Consider the following 22,976-nt stretch of genomic DNA (forward strand, 5'->3'; position numbering starts at 1 on the left):
TTATACTTTCTGAAAGCTAAGTTTTCATAAAATATTTTAAATGAAAAAAAATTTTTTTGTAAAGTTAAACTAGGGCAAAAATTCTCAAATCGCATATTCGATATCAAAATATAATTTTAGATGGCCCAATATGCTTTTAATTATTTTGTTAAGGATTCCGATAACTCCGACCCTGGTATGGATATTATAGCCAAAAAACTAAAAATTTCCATTTTTGGGATTTTTCAACACTTTTTGGGAATTGCTGATAATAAATTTCAAAATTCGTTTTTATTTTTCCATTTTAAATATAAAATTTTACATAAAGCGTAGTACTCTGTTCATATTTGCGAAAAATTATGGTTTTTTCATGCGAACAAATTTACATGCTGTTTGACAGCTAGCTGTTGGTTTTAATTTCGTGCGAAAGAAGTGCTGCGTATTAGGGTTCTATAGCTGAAACAAAAAGTCGACTCTTCGACCTTTCGACTTTTTCCGTTTTTTAAAAAGTCGACTTTTCGAACTTTCGACTTTTGGTAGTTTATGAAAAGTCGACTTTTCGAACTTTCGACTTTTGGTATTTTATGAAAAGTCGACTTTTCGAACTTTCGAATTTTTAGTTAACCGACTTTTTCAACTTTTTACCATTTCTTGTAAAAAATACATGGTTTCTACATTTATTGATGCGCCTTTTGTTAATATAATAGTTAGAATAATTAGAATAATGTTGGAAGAATTTTGTGTAGAAAAAAGCTTTATTTTATAAACATTTATTTATTTATTATTTACATATATTAGGATACACTACAAAAAAATGCAAGTGCAATATTTTTAACAATCTAAAAAGTCGACTTTTATCGACTATTCGACTTTTTTCGACTTTTATCGACTATTTTCGACTTTTATCGACTATTTTCGACTATTCGACTTTTGAGATAACATAATCGATTGTTCGACTTTTTTCCGACCAAAAAGTCGATTTCGACTTTTTTCAGGAAATAGTCGATTATTCGAACAATCGAACAATCGACTTATAGAACCCTACTGCGTATGTTATTTCGTGTGGAAAAATAAGGTTGCCAGATTTATTTCACATGTTTGCCACAATAAAAACAGAGTACTGCTTTTGCGAAATTATTTCGCATATATTTCATTCCATATATTTTATATGTAGTTTGACAGCATTTCGCACGAAATTTTTAACAGAGTACCTAGCAAAGTAAATTAATAAAGTAGACTCAGTAGAACAGCTGACTATTTTTTTTACTTTGGTCTGAACTGTCAATTCACTTGTGGTTGTTGTGGCGAAAAATACAACAAGCCCAAAAGCAAAAACAACAACAGGCAACTTTGACAGCTCAGACCTTAAACCAAAAACAAAATTGCTTGTGGTTTTTGTAAATGTTGTATTTGTTGTAGTACTGTCGCTACTTTATTAATTTACTTTGGTACCTAGCTTAACTGTGAAGTTTCATTAAAAACTATTCATAAATAAATATTTTATTTCAATTCGAAAAATTTGTATCTATGAAAAAATTCAAAAAAAAATTTTTTTGCTAAATTCCATGTAATTGTCAATTATTTTTTCAAATATTTCCACAAATATGTATGCATGAGGACTGTTTTAACACACAAGTGTGTTTTATTCGACTGTATCAATTCATACATATTCACCACGAACTCATAAGATTTTTCTACAACTTGACCAAAAATTTTTTTAAATAAACATATTTTCTCACATTTATATCATTATATTTTTATTATTATAAAATATTCGGACTAAATTTCGTATTTTTAGTTCCATTAGTTTCGGTCATATCATGTTATTAACAGCGGATGTTCGCTGAGGTGGGTCAACGTATTTGCACATATATTTGTCCATATATGTTTTACCGATTTTTCCAAACATTTTTGAGAAACTAGAAACATTAATAATAAATTGCATACCCTTAGAGGTCCTTTTATTTTGGCTCTAACGCACTTAAAATTCAGTTGATGAAAAAAAATTCGAGTATTTGTCTTAAATTGGTGGCCACAACTGTATATCGCATCATAAAATTTTTAATTCTATGTATAAATTTCAAAAAAAAGGAGAAAAAAAACCTTCTCCTGTAGAATTTATGTTTTGTCGCTTACGATAATTTGGCGCTAAGGGCTCGATATATATTATTGATCTCTGGCTGGGAAGCCAAAATATATTGTGTTTTTTTATGAAATCATCTGAATTATTATATTTATAATTTTTCTTTTCTCTTTTATATAGTTATATTCATACATACATGTGTACATATTCAGTAATTCTTCTTTTGTAATATATATTTATTGACCTATTGAGGCTTTTTTGTATTAGTTGAATTTTAATAAATAAGTAAATAAGAAGGGTTTTGGTACTAGTTTTACTGCATAATGGTACAATGTTCAAATTTGATTACCCATTACTGATCATGAATGAGAAATTTCAATGTCAATTCGAATTATAGACGGCGTTTTAATTATGTATGTATTTTTGAAATGTACTGACTTCGGAGTTTTCGTGGTGAAAATAAAAGTGAAACTTGAACAAATATATGAGCGATTGTTTTGATTTGCGAATTTTAATAGTAATTTAGTTTATTGTTTTGTGTTCTATAATATATAATTAAAAAAATTCAATTAATAATCAGTTTTAATAAATGTGTTTATTTTTAAAAGGTACAAAATAGCCTCCGAAATTTATACAAAGTTGGAACAAGCCAATATTTGGTATTATTGAAAAGAGGAGGGGCATCTGAAAAACATGCTAATAAATAACACTTGACACAAAGATTGCTTAATATATATTTCTGGAAGAGAATTTTTTTGTAAAAAGGAAAGTGGCTGATGCAGTTGCTTTGGCTATTTTGCTTTTAGACTACGGAGGATGACCAGTGCCAGTAGTAGCATTGTTCATGGTGAGATTTTGGTGGCAGCCTGTGACTCTGGAACAACGACACAATTAATGGAGGAACATCGCAGCTGTTTGGCTGCCACAAATGAAGTAATCAATCACGGCCACTCGAGCAGACTGCAATCATCAAGATTTGCATGCTTGAGGTGTTGTGGCAACTTAATCAACTATTTGATACGTTTGAGAAATACTCCTGAAGAATTAGAGCAACGTTACAAATCAAAAGAAATTGATAAGTTTTTAGAAAAAGAAAAACAAACTTTTCGACGTCAGGCATGTATTATCATAAAAAAATATATTCCAATTTTCTAAGAAACAATATAATTTTATTATACTTACATTAATCACTGGTTTTTATTTACAATGTTATAGGTAAAACTTTTACTTTTGGGAGCTGGCGAATCGGGAAAATCAACATTTTTAAAACAGATGCGTATTATCCATGGTGTCAATTTTGAACCAGAACTGATTAAGGAGTACCAACGAGTAATTTACCAAAACGTAATACGTGGTATGTCTCTTTTTTTTTTAATTTTCTTTATCATATTTGCCTTAATTCAAAATCGAAACTGTATAAGTCTTATATTACAAAATATAGGACTAATATTTCAAATATTTTTGTTAATTCTATATATGCATATCTTGTGAAAGTGCATCGTCATACATTTAATTGATAGAAGGAAGCTATATAGAGTGTGCTCTAGGTATTATGAGCAAGTTTATACCGTTGATAGATAGGTATTTATCATGATAGTCTTTTAAATTATTACGGTATTAGATGATCCACAAAAGGCACAAGTGTTGGGAATATTTTTTATAAGATGAATGTGCATATTGATGTTATGAACCATACGCAGTCCTAATAACATTTTAATCATGTTTTTACATATGTTGGTGGGATATATAGACGGTGTGTAATTTAGGTTAATTTTGAAATAGTGGGGGTGATGTTATTCTTTAAGCTTATTTCCTCTTTGTATTGTTTATTTATGATTGTGTTACGGAGGATATTTTTTTCAGTTCTTGGATCTCTGACAATAGGTGCAAAGCAGTTATTTTTTGCGGCTAAATCCGCCAATACCAACGTGAATTGCCGTATTGTCCTAAAAAACCATTAAATTCACAAAAAGTTTTTTTCGGGCAATACGGCCTGTTGAACCCTTATTTTTTAATGGAGTGACTTATTGTTTCTTCTGAAACTATCTTTGAAAATTCCGCCTTATCAACAGTAACAATTTTAGGGGCCTATAAGCGTGGGTTAGCCATGATTTTTCTAACAAAACATCTCGGTAAGCTTTTTTGGCCGCCCTGGTTTTCATAGTTTCTTCGGATAATGTCACCGACAGTATTTGGCTTCATATTCAATATTTCAGCAATATTTTTATATATTTTTCTTTTTTGTAATGAAAATCACGTATTTTTTCCTTTACGTCCAATTGCGGCTTTTATAAAAAAACTTGAGAATGACAATGTTAGGTTAGGTTCCATGAGTAGCCACTCTTCATGCAACTCATTTGGGTCTATTCAAAACTGATCCCATTGTGATAGCCAAGGCGTAAACATCTGGGTATTAATCATACGTCCGTTGTTTCCAGGCTAAACCAACCAGATTCTCTGATGAAAGAGTAGATTCGTCTAAGATTCATCCTTGATAGCTCATATAAGCATGATAGGAATGGTATTCCGAGGATGCGTTCCCTCAGGTTTATCAGAGCCTGGCATTGGCAGAGTAGGGGGGACACCGTGTCCTCCACTTTTTCATAATGACAGCTCCTACAATAGTCATTGTACAGTATGCCCAATCTCCTAGCATGTGTCCCAATTATACAGTGTCATGTAATGAAGGACAATTAGCCTTATTTGCTCATGACGAAATTCCATAAGTAGATTCGTCCTGCTGACATCATATACTGGCCAAGCAGTCCTCGTTATAACACAGGAACAGCCATCTTGCTTTTAACAAGGGAAATTCCATAAAAGGATTCGATCTCCTAATCATCCATCATCGCACCCCTTTTGGCCAGTTCGTCTGCTATACAATTACCCTGATTTCCATCGTGACTAGGGACCCATATAAGCGTTAGCCTAGAATGTCTCACTATCTCATAAATGGATAGCCGGCATTCCTCGGTTAACCTAAATGTCTTGAAGACACCCGCTATATCACTAAATATGGATATATCACTAGATATTCTATAAAACCTCAGCCAGTATAATGAACATTTAATGGCCGTAACTTCCGCCTGAAGAGAAGTACAGAAGTTAGGTAACCTACCTAACAGAAGTTAGGTAGGATTTAATCCCATAGTTATCAATAAAGAAACCACCACCGACCCTACTGCCCCCTTTTGAGCCATTGTATATACCCATATGACATCGTCAGGGGGTAAGAGTCCGCGCTGCCATAAATCCCTATTCGGGATTATAAAATGCCTATCGAAAAAAGTTTTGCGATGCAGTAATCGACATTACTATGTAAGTGCCCACAGTAGTTCAGTATCTTAGAGCTAGTTTCTGGGATAAAGATATTTTACATTATTCGTATAAACCTAGATTAAACTAAAAATTGTGTTTCTCACTTATTGTTTATTTACTATATAATCTAGGTTTAACTGAGCATCATTGATGAGTTAAACCTAAGTATAAAATGCCAAAGCACAAACAGACGAAACATAAAATAAACAATTCAGCACAGCAGCTCTTTGTTTTGATTTGCTTTAATAACATCAATATAATTTTTAATATACATTTTATATACTTTAATGTCACTTTTTTTACAAAGAAAAAGCGTTTGCTTTTTCTTACAAAATTTAAAGTATTCCCATATTTATATGAAACATTTTGAGGAATGCACATGTGATTTGACTGAAAAATATGGCAATGCTAACAAAATTAATTCATTAGTGAGATACACAATCATTGGTTATATCCCGGCTAAATATGTTTCAGGTTTAATATAACAGCGTGTTAAGCTACGTTTAACTGACAAGTAAGAAACTAGCTCTTAGAGTGCCCATGGTCCAATACCAATTCCCCTTACAAGAATAGATGGCCACATAAGCCTTGTTAATCCTGTTTTGAATATTCAAATTCCAGGATAACATTTTATCTAGAATGATGCCAAGGTACTTTGCATTAACCCTGATCTAAAGACTGATTCCATTCAGTCTAGGTGGTCTGAAGTCATCGATCTTGTACCTCCTAGTGAAGCGAACCAATTCCGTTTTTTGTGGGTTCACACTAAGTCCACTCAACTAGATATTGTATCCAGAAATTTACCAGATATAACAACTGCAACATCAGCATTTTCGACTGTCTTGATCCTTCTGTTGTCCATCCTGACCAACAGGGTATTCATAGCCAAATTCCACAGAAGTGGTGATAATACACCTCCCTGCGGGGATTCACGATTGGCCACTTTTAAAAAACTTATGCCATCTAGAGTAGCACAGATGATTCTATAACCGAGTATCTTTCCGAATAGCCGGCGAACACATAAATCAATTCCCAGTTCATCCATCGCAGATAGGATGGCATCGGGCCTGACATTGTTAAAAGCTCCCTCAATATCGAGAAAGGCAACAAGTGAATACTCCTTATATAGTAGCGAATCTTCAATGGAGCCAACTAACGAATGTAAAGCTGTTTCCACAGATCTGCCCTTGGTGTAGGCAAGTTGGGATTTAGAGATGAGTTCCGTCGGAATGGTCATTCTCAGATATACGTCAATCACCCTTTCTAGGGTTTTCAGCAAAAGGGATTCCACACTATTTGGCCTGTTATCCTTTGGTTTAGTATGAATCGCCTTACCATCTTTAGGAATGAAGACTACTCTACACCTCGTCCAACATGTTGGGATATAGGTCCATCTAATACACGCTGTGTATATGTTAAGGAGCCATGGTACAACTATTTCTTCGTTCTAGTGAAGATCAGCAGGAATAATGCCATCCGGCCCAGGAGATTTAAACGGGTCGAAGCTTTTGATTGTCCACTGGATTTTTTCCTTGTTCATCGGAACAGATTTATCACACGGAGCAAGAAAATCAGCAGCCCTATTCTCAGTCTCATCATCGACTCGGAGGCAACCTGGAAAATGAGTGTCTAGTAGGACGTCAAGTGTTTTTTTACTATTCAGAGTCCATCTACCATAGGGTTTCTGAATGTAGTTTGGTAAATCCGGTGAGGTTGATAAAATTTTACGTATTCGTTTAGTCTCAGACGATCCTTCCACGCCGCTACAGAAGTCCCTTCAGGCTTTCCTTTTCGCGTTCCTCGTAAGGTTCTTAAAGTGACTCACTGAGGACTTGTATGCCGGCCAGTTACCCAGCCACTTTGCCTCGTTGAACAATTTACGACACGTCCCTCTGGCGTGTGCAAACTCAGGATTCCACCAGGGAGGCTTATTCCTACCTCTGCGGATGTTCGGTTTACAGGCCAAATTAGTAGCCGATTGGAACGCTTCTGTAAGTGTCTCAACCAGAGTCCGGAAATAAACAAATCGAAACGTTTGCTATGGTTTTGTTTTGTTCTTTGATATGAGTAAAACAAAAACCAAACATAAACAATGAGAATGATTGTGCCATTTTGTTTTGTATTGTTTTTGCTCGTGAGCGCAAACCGTACATTAATATAAACGTACGCAGCTAGAAAAGAGTAAGAACAATATTGAAACATTTGTAGGCATCTATTAAATAAAATATAAGTACGTCTTCTTGCTTCGACAGTTTATTCAAAATTGATCATGTTCCTACAAAATTGTCACTTAACAACTAGAACTTAACATAAACTTAAAATAGAAGCCGTTAATAATACATGTTATGCTGTATAATGATAATAAAAGAGACAGATATACTTAACTAGAGTAACTTTACAAAAAAATGTAACTTCACAAAAAAAATCAAAACCGTTAGGTTAAAGCATACGAAATAAAATAGAAAGAGATAAGGGTAGTCAGTCATAATAATAAACGTCAAACAAAAGAACCTACACTCACAAAAATAACCCGTGGATACCATAACAAATATATTACCACAATCTACTACAACTCGGCCATCCTGACCATGAGATCACCCGATCTCATGCTATTCTCATGACCCTGCACGTCCTCCAAACCACGGGCGCATATTAGAAACCGCCCAAACACCCCTATAAGGTGTGCGTGATTGCTGGAATCCTTCCACGTCTTCGAGTAGATAGCGATCATTCCTCAAGACCTTCGATATCTTATACGGGCCCTTATATTTCGGAATCAATTTACGTGATACACCCGCCGTTGAATCGAAGTTCTTCACCATAACATAATCACCATCCCTATACAACGTCGGAGCCTTTCTACGTGCATTGACGTAACCCTCATTATAGAGTTGTAATCTCTTCTGTTTCTCGGCCGCCCTCGTTCTTATCGTACCAATATCCTTATTGCCTCCAATACCATTAACATCAATCAAACATTCGCTCAACAAATCCACTACCCTTCCACGTTGCCGGACTCCAAACAGCATGACACTCGGATGCTGCCCGATCGACCTATGCACGGTGTTATTAAGTGTATACTCAACACTTTCGAGCACCGTATCCCAAAATATGCCCTTCTCGGGATCCACCAGTTTCGCCAACATAGGTCCAATCGACCTATTCACCCTCTCCACTTGCCCATTCGCCTGAGGCGAACCCGTAGCAATCAAAATATGCTCAACGTTACTATCCGCCAGAAAATTTGCGAAATCCTTCGAAGTGAAACAGGCCCCGCGGTCACTTACTATACATCTAGGTCGACTATAAGACAATTGCCTCCCTCGCATTAGTCGTCCTTGCAGGGTAAAGTCTAACAAATTTAGTGCAAGAGTCGATTATAACTAGAATATGCTTCATTGCCCTACCATTATCCACTGGGCCGTAATGATCAATATGTACCATATCAAATGGGTCCTCAGACTTCGGTATACTATGTAAAAGGCCCTCGCTCCTGCCATGCTTGAAAGAATAAGCGATACAGTTCACACAATTATCCACATGCTTAAGAGCCTTTGCCCTTACCTTCGGAAACCAATAACTCTTCAAAATGAGTTCGGTCATTTTATCAGTCCCAACATGACCCATTTCATCATGATATTTATATAAAATATGACCCTCCATCTCCTCAGGAACATAAAACAATAAATTGCCGTTATTGTCCTTTCTATACAATACTCCATTACGCATCTCATACCAACGGTGCTCGGATCCTTCGAGTTCATGCTTCAATTCCCTTAACTTTTGGTCCCTATTCTGACAAATAATTAAATTTTCCTCCAATGTATTCGACGCAACCACCAATATGTTAGTGCATCTGCTCAGTGCGTCAACATGCTGCATTCTACTGCCCGACCTATGTTCTAATTGATAATCAAAATTCTGAAGTTCCAAGGCCCAACGTGCAATTCTGGGATTTAGTTCCTTCTTGTTCAGAGTCATCGTCAAAGAATTACAGTCCGTAACAATTTTAAATTTCCTTCCCATCAAATATATCCGGAATCGCTTTAGCGCGTAAATAATTGCCAACGTTTCAAGTTCAAAACTATGATACTTTGACTCAGTGACCGTAGTTCTTTTCGAAAAATAAAATACAGGGTGTAGTTTGCCATCCTCCTTTTTCTGTAATAAAACAGCTCCAAAACCAATAGAGCTCGCATCACAATGTAGTTCGGTATCGTCTCTGGGATCATAAAGTGCTAGCACCGGCGATTCCATAAGTTTCTTCTTAAGTAACTCGAAAGCCTCCAGCTCCGCTTTCCCAAAAACAAATTTTCTATCATTCTTCGTTAGATCATACAAAGGTTTAGCCATTATGGAAAAATCCTTAACAAACCTCCGAAAGTAAGAACATAATCCCAGAAAACTTTGCACCGAATGTCGCTTATCTGGTATCGGAAAGTCCCTAATCGCACACAACCCTTTATCGTCAGCCCTTATTCCATCGCCATCAATAGTATATCCTAAATACTTAACCGAGGTCTGAAAAAATTCACACTTGTCGGTCCTCAATTCCAGATTATTATCGACCAACCGAATAAAGACCTCCCTTAAAATTTCGAAATGCTCGTCCATACCTACCGTAGCAATCATGATATCATCCAAGTAAATTATCACCTTATCATCCCTAATCATATCAGCAAAAATTTTATTGACAAACCTTTGAAATACTGACGGCGCATTCTTCAAACCAAACGGCATTCTCAAAAATTCAAATTGACCCAAAGGGGTCACAAATGATGTATATTTAACCGAATCGGGATGAACGAAAACATGGAAGTATCCATTCTTCAAATCCAATTTCGTAAAAAATTTACGTCCCGAAAGCCTATCCAACAAATCGTCTATTAGAGGAATTGGATAGTTGTCCTTCACAGTTACCTTATTCAAAGTCCTGTAGTCAACGCACATCCTCAAATCCCCGGTCCTCTTCCTAACCAAAACGATCGGTGAAGCATACTCCGATTCACTCGGCCTTATGTACCCCTTTTCCAAGTATTCATCCAACAATTTCTGTAGTTCCATTCTCTCAGCGTAAGACAATCTTCTCGGCCCACAATTAAAAGAAATGTCGCTACTTAATCTCAATTTAATCTCATTATACACCCTAGGTTCAGGACGACGTGCAGGTCGCAAATAATAATCACTATACATGCGACTCAATTCATTCCTATCATCACCCCCAATAACATCTCCCACAATCAAGTCAGCCTCACTAGTCACCCCAATATCAATAGACAAAATAGCCCTCCCAAAATCCTCATCATCCCCCGAGTCAATACCCCCATGGCAAGTCACTAACCTATATCCAGCCTTCCTCAGAAAATCCTTCCCTAATACACACTCATATGATGTAGTCCCATCAGACACGACAAGCATCTCAAAATCGATAACCCTATTCCCAACAGTCACAAAACACTTAAATTTCCCATAAACATTTAACTTAGATTCATTTATTCCAAAAAAATTATTACCAGAACATAAAAGATCGTCCAAATTCATAAACTTCAAAATACTCGACCTCCTCACAAAACTGACCACACTACCCGAATCCATTAAGCATTCTAAAGAAAATTGATAATTAAAACTAGAATCAAAAGAAAACTTAAAATACCTTACATATTCATCATTAGTTACAAGTTGTACAGTTGTCTTCCTATCGGGGCAATCAGCAACACGATGATCCATACTGCCACACCCATAACACGCTCCCATTTGTCGCTTCGGCTTTTGACAATCTGCAGCAAAGTGTCCAATAGAATTGCAATTGTAGCATCTAAATTTATTTTCCTTCTCTTCGTATGTCTGGTCACTCTTTCTTCGGAATTGTTTTGGTTGATTCAACTGAATTCTCGAAAATGCTTGTAGTAGCTGCGTTTTGTTGGTGTAGCATTGTAAATTGGCTTGCACTCTAAGTTGGCTGTCAGGGATACCCTCAATGATCTGGTCAATGAGTTCTTCTTCTTCGATACCGATTTTATTGGATAACATTATCTTCTCATTATAATACTCGATAAATGCTTCGTCGTATTTCCACTTACGCGCTTCAAAATTTCGACGCATTACCAATTTATTTTCTTTTGTACAGAAATTTTCCTTCATTTCCCCCAAAATATTATCTGTAGTATCATTAATAAAATTTGGTTTTAGATGCAACCATGTCTGTGCCTTTCCTTTTAATTTACACATAAGCAAAGTCTTCGTTGTATACTCGTCTGCATTGTATGCCTTGCTTATATTCTTAAATTGGCTTATCCATATTTCGGGAAGTATTCCACCATCATAATCAGGAATAATTTCCTTTAGAATATTAAATGACACACTTAGCTTACTGGAACTACAGCCTTGGTGTAATTTTCCTTCTTCATATGAATTTCCTTCTGCACCCTTTTCTTCAGTAATTTGACGTCTTTTTTCGGATTCTGCTATCAATTTTAACACTTCATTTTCCTTGTATAATAACTCCTTTTCTCTCTTTATCAACTCTAACTCCTTCTTTAACAGCTCATTTACAAAATCACGCCCACCAATTCTTTCGGCATTTCGTTGTGTTTGTTGACGCTCATTTTCTTGGGGTCTATCATTAGCCTGGTAACACTCGTTGTTCCTTTGTAACACACCATCATTTTCCTGACCGGCTTTCATTAATCATTTCTGCACAGTCATCTTCACTTTCGATGTTCATTACATCTGAAGGCTCACCTGTCTCCACAGGACATTCGCCTCTTTTGTCAGCCGGCACATCATTTAAACGGATTAACAGCGCACTTTTTGTGCCTGATGATGGTAGGCCAAGCCGTTGCAGCCAAAGACGCAATTGCAATGACGTATATTTTGTTCCACATATTTTATCTGCTTCCATTATCAACTTTTCACAATTACTGTTCGTTTTAGGTTTGTCCTTCAACGGTTTCTTTTTAAAAAAAAAAAATTTTATTCGATCCCACTTCTGAATTTGTAGGCGTCTATTAAATAAAATATAAGTACGTCTTCTTGCTTCGACAGTTTATTCAAAATTGATCATGTTCCTACAAAATTGTCACTTAACAACTAGAACTTAACATAAACTTAAAATAGAAGCCGTTAATAATACATGTTATGCTGTATAATGATAATAAAAGAGACAGATATACTTAACTAGAGTAACTTTACAAAAAAATGTAACTTCACAAAAAAAATCAAAACCGTTAGGTTAAAGCATACGAAATAAAATAGAAAGAGATAAGGGTAGTCAGTCATAATAATAAACGTCAAACAAAAGAACCTACACTCACAAAAATAACCCGTGGATACCATAACAAATATATTACCACAATCTACTACACATTCTGATAAAAAACGTTTAAGAAACGTCTGGTAATTGATTTACTCATTATAATAGAGAACACAGTACAAAAGAAACAAAACGAATAAAAAATACGTTTCTCTATCTGTGTTGTATTCAAATGTACGATTGTACCGGTAAATTAAATAATGCAGATGAGTGAAAAGCTAATCGTTTCGTTTTCTCTCTTTGTCACTTGAAAAGTTTTTGTTTTGTTTTTGCTCATGTACAATACAATTTAAAATTTTTTATTTGTTTTGTACATTCTGCAAACGTTTGCGAAATGTTTTGTTTGTTTTCATTCTCTGGTCTCAACTGCTACCTCAATATCTTCCCTACTTTCAATAGAGGGCGGGTTTGGTAAAGACCGGGAGAGTACATCACACTGCCTCTCCCAATTGGTATTTTTCCTAGTTAGAATGGTATTAACCCTCCTATAACTTTCACTAATATTGAAATCAATATATTGGTGATCGGATGACAATGTTTATTCAGCTAACATTATTTGTTTGATGTTATTTAATGAGTGTATCCCAATTTTACAGACAATTTATTTAAATATGCAGATTTACAGCGCAGTGGTGGTATGAGAATAAAAAAAGAGGGAAATAAATCTGTAACTTCTAAACCCTTACGCCGATTTGAATGAAATTTAACACGCGCAAAGAGGAAGTGTAGTTGAGTTTAAGTTTTGAATTTGGACCTCATGGACCCCTGGCCCCACTCCTGGTTCCCAAAGAGGGACACCTCGGGTATGTTCAATTTTTAAAATGATCCTATTTCTCGTTTATGTTCCGATTTAAAAAAAAATACACATACAGAATCTCCTCGTCGTAGCTATCAATTATCTCTTATAGCTTAGGAGATATTCGCATTTGAAAATTTAATTTTCAACATTTTTACCCACCCTACACCAGTTTTTTGGTGACCCCGGTTCCAAATATTCTCCGATTTTATCTATTTTTCTTTTATGTATATATCAAATAAAGAAAGAAGTGATTTTTTTTAAATGGGAAAACAAAAGAAGAAATAGGATCATTTTAAAAATTGAACATACCCGAGGTGTCTCTCTTGGGGAACCCCTGGTCCCACTCCTGGTGGGGTCATGAGGTCCAACTTCAAAACTTAAACTCAACTACACTTCCTCTTTGCGCATGTTAAATTTCATTCAAATCGGCGTAAGGGTTTAGAAGTTACAGATTTATTTGCCTCTTTTTTTATTCTCATACCACTGTGCAGCGGTGAATTTTATGGTAAAACTAAAAAACTGAATATTAATGAAGCATGCATTTTAGAGTGTCCCTTAGAATTAAATTTTTTGAAATGTTGAAACGGTACCCGCTGACCTAAAATACCACCAAAATTTTTTTTAGCTTGTTCTAAGAAGGACAACCCGTGCCGACTTTTTCGATTTAGTTTTGAGGTGCATTTACAAGGGGAAAAAATGCATTTTTTTAAATGTTTGCCATTAAATAATTACTTTTGCAATTTAAATTAAAAGAATCGAAATGTGTACGTAATTGTCATTCTAATCTATATATATAAAAATTAAATGGTCCATGTATATAATGGCATCACGTGAGAACGGCTGGAGCGATTTGGTTGATTTTTTTATTTATTCAATTCGAAAATTTCAGGAAAAAGAATTCAAAATATCCGGGTAAAACTCTGAAATTTTTTTTTTGAGTCCAGTCAACTGTAATAAAAGAAGCTCCCTAAAGTATGCAGTACAAATTTAGATATTTTATTTCAAATAAATAAGAACATTAGTAAATGCTAGTAAGACAGTAAATGCGGTTAGTAAATGCGGTCATCTAGTAAGATATAAAAGACAAAAATTGGTTAAAAAATGTTAAAGTTATTAAAAAATCGCCAGGCCATTAACGTATCTCAGGCAAAGCTGTGAATGAATGAATTCAATTGACATTGAATGAATTCAAATGAATTCACTGTACATTGAATAAAATGAATTCACAACAGAATTCATTCTTATAAGGAATGAATTTTAATTTTCTTTTATTTTATTTTCTTAAATAACTATAACGTCAAATTTAAAACAAAATTTTTTAGAAAAATTAATGCCCTAATTTTGTAAGACGTAACGAAACGTTTTTTTCGAAAAAATTTGTCATTTTTGAATTTTCATATTTTTGAAAACGTATTTTTCGTTTCTGTATATAAAATTGAATTTTATAAAACAGAACAAAATGGTCCCAAGCGCATGAAACGTCAAAATCAAACGTTGAGAATTTGTTTTCTTTTCAATACATTTTTCATAGATTTTTAAATTTTTAAAGAAAAAACATTTTTTTGATTATGTGTTTTTTCTTTTCATACGTAAAAAATATAACAAAAAAAATTTGTTTTCCAAATAAATTTAAAAAACAATCAAACATTTCAAAATTTTTTCAATAAATTTTATTTGTTGGAAAATAAATAAAAATAATTTAATTTATTTGGCAGAAAGTTGACATAAAAACGATGTTTTCAAACTTGGTACCACGTCAAATAATTGAATTGAAACGCAATTATAGTTTCGTTTCATAAAATACCAAATTTTTATTTTTTCGTTCCAAACGGAAACAAAATGAGGCCATAATAAACTCATATTATTGTTCATTTGAACAACTGTCAGCAGTATGAATTAATTTCAAAATCAAAACTATTTTGATTTTTCATACTGCATTGTCTGTGTGTCGCATACATAAACAAATATTTCAAATTTACCAGCACATGCTTATTGCATGAACAGTATGTGTCTATGGGCCCCTTAAAAAGTTTTAATTCAATTTGTAATAGTTTAATATTAAAATCAATATACATTCGGCAAACACGAAATATATATGGGCATTTCCAGCGAAAAGTCCATCCAGACCGAAAAATTAAAAGTTAACCAACAGTATTTCCTTTCTTGTATTATTTAAGATAAATATTTAAAATTAACTAAATAAAAGAGTTCAAAGCTTTCCTGAGTTGCGATGGCGAAATACCGGTCCACAAAGTTAAGTCTTTGTTTTGGTCAGTTGTGTTTTATTTCAAAGGGCATATTCTCTTTACAATTTACATTTCTAGGAGTAATTGTTCTAAAGCACTCTTACCGAAAAACCTTTGATATAACAACAGCTACCGTAATATAAATCCAAAAGAGCAAACAAATAAAAATTAACGGTAAAATTTTGATTTGCTTTTAATGATACTTTAAGATAACGAAATGCCAGACAAACAAACGTATATTCTCTTTATCTCTACGCTGACGATCGCAAGTGCGTGAAATTTTGTATTTTAACAAAGATTTATAAAATAAACTAATTTAAAAAAAATAGGTTATTAAATAAATAGTTAATTTTATATTAATTTTTAAAAGTGTGTAACGTCACGGCAGATTATATGTAAAAAACCGTAAAAGGCAAGAAAAATTTAGTTTGAAAAATAATAATGAAGGCAGACCGCATGGCAATCAGCAATACAGATGCAAGGACGAATTTAAGGACGAAGCCTAGCCTCCATACAAATGTCCTCTCGAAATATGACTTTATCGGTAATAAATATTGAATTTATATAGGTATCTTAACAAATTTCGCTCCAAATAAGTTTTAAATATAGTGAAGTCATGTCACATAATTTCATGATGATAGGTCCATAATTAGTCATAGCTCCCATATAACGCCTATATCCAAAAATCACTTTAACGAACATAAATCTCTTAAAAAATGAGTTATCCACATAGAATTCAACATAAATAATGTAAACATAAATCACTCGACCTAATTTCGTGACGATCGGTCTATATTTGGTCATAGCTCCCATATAAGGCTCACTTCCTAATATTAGTTTAACGAGCATCTATATATTAAAAATGTTGAAATCCAAATATAATTTAACTAAAATAAAACATAAAATTATTATATATATACGCCACATACTAAAGCTAATAAATATAAAAAACGAGCAACGGTTTTTAAATTTTATGATTTGGAAAATAAATTTATATCATTCCAAATCCTACTACAAAAGGTTTAATACAAAAAGTCTTGCCCAATTCGCAGAGTTATGTAATACAACTCAAAGCGTATTTCTGTTTTTGGTAACGTAACGCCATCGCATATTTTTGCTAAGGTCAATTGTTTTAATATTTTTACTGAATATAGAGGTACTTAATTACTTCGCAAATGTAAAAAAAACTTTTTACAAATTTAACTTTATCATAAATTTTTTTAAAAGTTGTCGTACAAATATAACCTCACGCCATAATGGAAATGCCCATATACACTTTTCTAAATTGAATATTTAAATTTTTGTAATTAGAGAGAAAATCATAAAATATTCATAATATATTCATTTGTTAGGATATATATATTAACATATTTCTTTTTGCCATAATATCATCATATCTTATCATTTGTGAACTTTTAATAATTTAAGTTGGTACGGTGCAAATCTATTTCTTTCATTATATAACAAAACTGCCAGGAAAAAATTAAATAATCGGCTATTCCGAATCTTATATACCCTTCACCTTTGTTGTGGATGCATTATTATTTTTTATAATAAGTAGTATATACATTAGGGTGGCCCTTAAAAAACGAAAGTTGGATTTTGGCAATTTCACCCTCCAGTTTGGTGAACATTAGTAAAAAAAATCATCCTGAAAAAATTTTAGGTAAATCGGTTGGGGTTAAGACATGCCCGCAAGCCCTCTGAAGTTTTGAGATGCATTTACAAAGGGAAAAAATGCATTTTTTTCAGTTTTTGTAAAAATTTTGCCATTAAAAAAATTAATTTTGCAATTTAATTTAAAATAATCGAAATGTGTACGCAATTGTAATGAGACATAAAAAACAGAAATTGGTAAAAAAATGTTAAAGTTATTAAAAATTCGCCAGGCCATTAACGTGTCTCAGGCTACTAGAATAAGAAAGGTAGGAACAAAATTAACATATTTTGATAAATATTAAAATTAATGCTCATTTTTACTTAAAATATGTCCATATTTACTTGTATATGAGTTTTTGTCTTCGTAGGATACCGTTTAAATATTCGCTGGTATGACCAAAAAATAAAAATGTTTAAAGGCAGTATCAAACTCCATCTTCAAATTTTTAAAAATTGGGATTTATTAAGAATATAATGGGAAAAGGGATGAAAAATTCCAAATATTGAAAAATTTGACCTTTGACCTTCACGATTTAAGGGTTAACGTTTTCCGATTTTAGTTAAAGTATAAGTTTTGCTTAAAATTCATAAGAGTAAGGAAATAGCGCTCATTCGCCTAAAAATTGCCAAATAAGGAGTGAGATCGAAAAATTCTTAACATACATATATGTTTATAAAAAAGAAACCACTAAACTTACAGCTTTAATTTTTTTTTTATTTGATTGAAATTATTATTACAATTTACAAAAAAAATTATTTTTATAGTTTTAATCACTAGTGATGAAATTTTGAACCTTTTTCGGAAACCCTTCCATTAACGTTTTTATAGTGCTTTCTGTCACTTTGCTCGAACATGTAGTCCATCTCCGTTTAAAATCTACCACACTTTTGGACACCTTTTTTGTACTCTTCAATTCTCTTTTAACAAGAGCCCAATATCTCTCCACTGGCCTTAGCTCCGGGCAGTTTGGAGGATTTGCCTCTCTTGGTACAAATACCACATTATTGTTCTTGTACCACTCAAGGGCTTGTTTGCCATAGTGACAGGATGCCAAGTCAGGCCAAAAATAAGTGGACACATTATGAAGTCTTATGAATGGAAGCAGCCTTTTTTGTAAACATTCCTTGATGTAAATTTCGGTATTTATAGAGCCCGTTGTAACAAATGAGTGGCTTCTTTTGCCGCAACTGCATATTGCTTGCCATACCAAGAACTTTCTGGGAAATTTTGTCTGCTTTTGGGTCCTAAACTTTTCTTCAACATTCCCTCGAGCATCAGCAACATAAAATTTTTGACCTGGAAGTTGCGAAAAATCTGCCAGAACATACGTTTCGTCATCCATTATGCAGCAAGAATATTTTTTTATAAAACTTGACTTCAATTTCCGTGCTCTGTTTTTGGCCTCTAAATTTTTAGTAGCGTTCCTGTCAGGAACTTTTTGAGCCTTGTATGTTTTTAAACCTGCATTAGCTTTAACTTTTCGTACCAAATAGTCCGAGCACTGAGCTAACCGGGCTGCTTTCCTACCGGATGTGTTGGGAGCTCTTTTGAAAATGCGTTCTATTTTTTTGGCTTTAGAAACATCATGTGGACCATTCCTTCTACCTGAACCAGGTTTTCTATCAACTGACAAGTTCTCCCGGTACTGTTTAATAACATTGGAAACAGTTTGACGGCAGACCTTTGTATGCTTGGCCAACTTTTTGTAAGACCAAGTTGGGTTTTGTTGAAAATATTTAATAATTTCAGTACGCACTTTTTTCTGGTCACTCATTTTAATCAGATTAACAAAAAAATTAATATAATTGACATTACACATAATAACTGACATGTTTTTCAAAGGTAACTTGATCAAAAAAAAATTCAAATAATACTTGGGTTAAAAAATGTAATGAAAAACGTGTGTTAAGAATTTTTCGATCTCACTCCTTAATTGGTTTTTCTCGAAAATTTCAAAATTTAAATCGCAGGTACGGAAAAACTATAAGAGATATTTTCATAATTTTTTCACATTTTTATTCCCTATTATATTCTTAATAAATCCCAATGAGATGATCAAAAAATTCTGAAATGTGTTTAAGAAAATTTTTAAAAATTTTAAAATGGAATTTTGAAACTGCCGTTAAAAAAAATTTATTTTTTTTGTTCATACCTAAGAATAGGTTAGCGGTATCCTACGAAGACAAAAACTCATATACAAGTAAATATGGACATATTTTAAGTAAAATTTTTTTTTTTAACGCTTTATTGATTTATTGAATCTGTCTATTTTGACCTTACAATAAGTATTTAAATCTTATAACTAAAATTAAAACTATTTGCTCTTCAGCAAGAGAGCCATAATGGTAAACTGTCACTCATCTTAGCGGGGTGGTAGATCTGCTCTACGGAGCCTGGATCGGGTTTGGGTCTGCACAAGTTGTCTTGCAAGCGTATTGGGATGGTTTCGCAGCTTCACAATATATTTCTCACGGACTTTCTCGAACTCTTCCTTTACCAGTAAAAATGAGCTTTAATTTTCTACGAAGACAAAAACTCATATACAAGTAAATATGGACATATTTTAAGTAAAAATGAGCTTTAATTTTAATATTTATCAAAATATGTTAATTTTGTTCCGACCTTTCTTGTTCTAGTTGCCTGAGACACGTTAATGGCCTGGCGAATTTTTAATAACGTTAACATTTTTTGGCCAATTTCTGTTTCTGAAAAAAATGCATTTTTCCCCTTGTAAATGCATTTCAAAACTTCAGAGGGCTTGCGGCACGTCTTAACCCCAACCGATTTACCTAAATTTTTTTCGCGATGATTTTTTTACTAATGTTCACCAAACTGGGGGGGTGAGAATGGCCAAAATCCAACTTTCGTTTATTAAGGGCCACCCTAATATACATATGTATGTATATTGCCCACTTTCAGCGTACAGCATCCTAAATATATCAAGAACACTTTTAAAAATTGTAGAAGTTACAAACGAAACAAAACACCAAAAAACAAAATACACAAAGCAAAAACTCAACACACATCTAATCATACGTTTTGTTGTATAAAAAACAACAACAACGATAAAACAAAACAATACAAAAAAATGCGCAAACACCCAGCAGTTCTAGGAGACAGTGCCGAACTAGTGATTTTACCCATCCTTTAAGGTGGGAGCTAGTTACTTCAATAGCCACGTGACTAGTCATTTTAACACGGGCATGTCCTAAGCGGGGGTCAATTGTCTCTTTTTTATTACAATGGGACTGTCTTATACCTGGTCCAAAGTAGGCAACGCATTGGATTTACATACTGGTTATATAGCGTTAGTTACCTTCAGAGTACGGAAATAAACAATTCGAAACGTTTGCTTTTGTTTCGTTTGATTCTTAGCAGTGAGTAAAACAAAAAACCAAACAAAAGCAATGAGAATGATTGTGGCATTTTGTTTTGTATTGTTGCTCGTGAGCGCAAATTGTACTTTAATATAAACGTACGCAGCTAAAGAAGAAAAGGGTAAGAACAATATTGAAACATTCTGAGAAAAAACGTTAAACAAACGTTTCGTAAATGATTTACTCATTACTAGGATCGCTTGGTGGTCAAAATTCGACCACTAATAACAAAATTATACAGTTACTTTGAGTATACGCAAAAATATTTTCCACGTTTGTGTACAAATACACGTGTATTTAGATGTGCATAAACATGTTGTTGTTGTTTTTCAAGCAAATTTAAAACGCTTTGTAACACTTTTATGGAAAGAATTTAAAAAAAAAAATTTATATTGTGCACATCTAGAGAAAATAATCTTTTAAACCATATAGGTTTCATCAATATTGGTGGACAATAACATACTTAAAAGTGTACCACAAAAAAACGTGTGGCCTATTTATATATAAGATAATAGAGAATGTACTATACTCTAGCTATTTGAGTGTTGTATACATACATAACTTTTGTTAATAAGTGAAATAAAAAGAGAGGTTTTAAGGTATTTGTTTTTATTGATAATTATTGAGACTACTTACTATAGTAGTTAAAAAAGACACAATAAAAAAAAGTAATTCAAAAAAATATGAAAAAAAAAATTAATTTAAAGAAAAACTAAAAATATTACTCATACATAAACTCGGCATTCGACTTTACTAGCAAAATATGCTCTAAATTTTTGGAGCTTAGCTTATTGCGCTGATCGGCTAGTATGTATTTAAGGGCCGAAAATAGTCTCTCAACACTTACTTGAGTACATGTTATTCCTAATACTACGTGAGCTATTTCGGTTAAATTATTTTTCTGCTTGCTCCAAAAATCTATAATATTTTCCTTGATCCCCAATCGGCTTTGCCTCTCATATATTAAAAGATCTCGTTCGATTTGATGGGCTGTTGTTAGCATTTCATTGTTAGAAACTTCATCGAAAGACTTGTAATATTCCTCAAGCGCATCTTCTGTACTGCTGGATGTAGGGACAGATGGAGATGATGCTGACAATGTTGTGCTAGTGCATTGTGGTATTTGTAGTATGTTCTGTGGAGAAAAAATTAACAAAAAAAATCAGCCTCACGACAAACTTCATCTGAGCTATTGTTTATGCCGTCATTTAAATCACTAACGGCTTTCACCATATTAGCTCCATTGTCAGTTGTTATTGTGATCACTTGATTTAAACTAATACCGTAAGCAGTGAGGACTTCAAATACTCGCTTGTGTGCCGTTGAGTTAATTGTTTTATGGCTAGTGTTTTATTAATATTTTTATTGTTCTTTAATATTGTTCTTAATAAATTGGACATTGACACCTAGAACACTTACAGATAAGCTAGGTACTCTGTTCAAAATTTCGTGCGAAATGCTGTCAAACTACATATAAAATATATGGAATGAAATATATGCGAAATAATTTCGCAAAAGCAGTATTCTGTTTTTATTGTGGAAAACATGTGAAATACATCTGGCAACCTTATTTTTCCACACGAAATAACATATGCAGCACTTCATTCGCACGAAATTAAAACTGATGCATTGAACACATTGAAGACAGCAGGCTACACGACTACACGAACACAAATTCTGCTGGCTGGAGTTGTAGTCGTGTGTCAGCTACTGAATTATTTTAAAGACGACAGCTACAAAGTAAACAGCTGATTTATAATTCAGTGGTGCCACTTCAATAAAAAAATAACCGTACAAAATTCCAAAGTAATTAAGATTTAAACAATTATTTTGAGTAAACATATATGTATGGTTATAATTAATTATGTACCTGTTATTAATTTACATCAATATGGTTATCAAAAACTTCTCTTAATTAAGTAAAAAAATATATTTTTTTAAGCACTCATTTGATTTACATTTTTTATTATATTAGCAACACTATTTCTGCTTTGTAGTTGACAGAAATAGAAATTAGTTTAATTCGGCAAAAGCAATCGTGTGGTCGTGTAGCTGTGCTGTCGTCAAAAGAATCGTCTTCATATAAACGTGTGTATTCTAATTTTGACAGATTGTAGTTGGTAGCCTGCTGTCTTCAATGTTTTCCATGCATAACAGCTAGCTGTCAAACAGCATATAAAATTTTTCGCATGAAAAAACCAT

At 33.4% G+C, this 22,976-nt stretch overlaps 1 protein-coding gene across 1 annotated transcript in view; it reads left to right on the forward strand.

The window, feature by feature from the left end:
* Positions 1 to 2,484: 2,484 nt before the first annotated feature.
* cta (Guanine nucleotide-binding protein subunit alpha cta) overlaps positions 2,485 to 22,976 on the forward strand; it is a 119,600-nt gene continuing 99,108 nt past the window's right edge. Inside the window, exons 1-3 of the mRNA XM_065501200.1 lie at positions 2,485 to 2,579; positions 2,671 to 3,178; positions 3,278 to 3,416. Coding sequence (XP_065357272.1) covers positions 2,879 to 3,178; positions 3,278 to 3,416 — 439 coding nt within the window. The 5' untranslated portion in view covers positions 2,485 to 2,579; positions 2,671 to 2,878. The remainder of the gene's footprint in view (positions 2,580 to 2,670; positions 3,179 to 3,277; positions 3,417 to 22,976) is intronic.

Source organism: Calliphora vicina, chromosome 2 (genome assembly GCF_958450345.1).
Source record: "Calliphora vicina chromosome 2, idCalVici1.1, whole genome shotgun sequence".
In the NCBI taxonomy this organism is placed as follows: Eukaryota; Metazoa; Arthropoda; class Insecta; order Diptera; family Calliphoridae; genus Calliphora; species Calliphora vicina.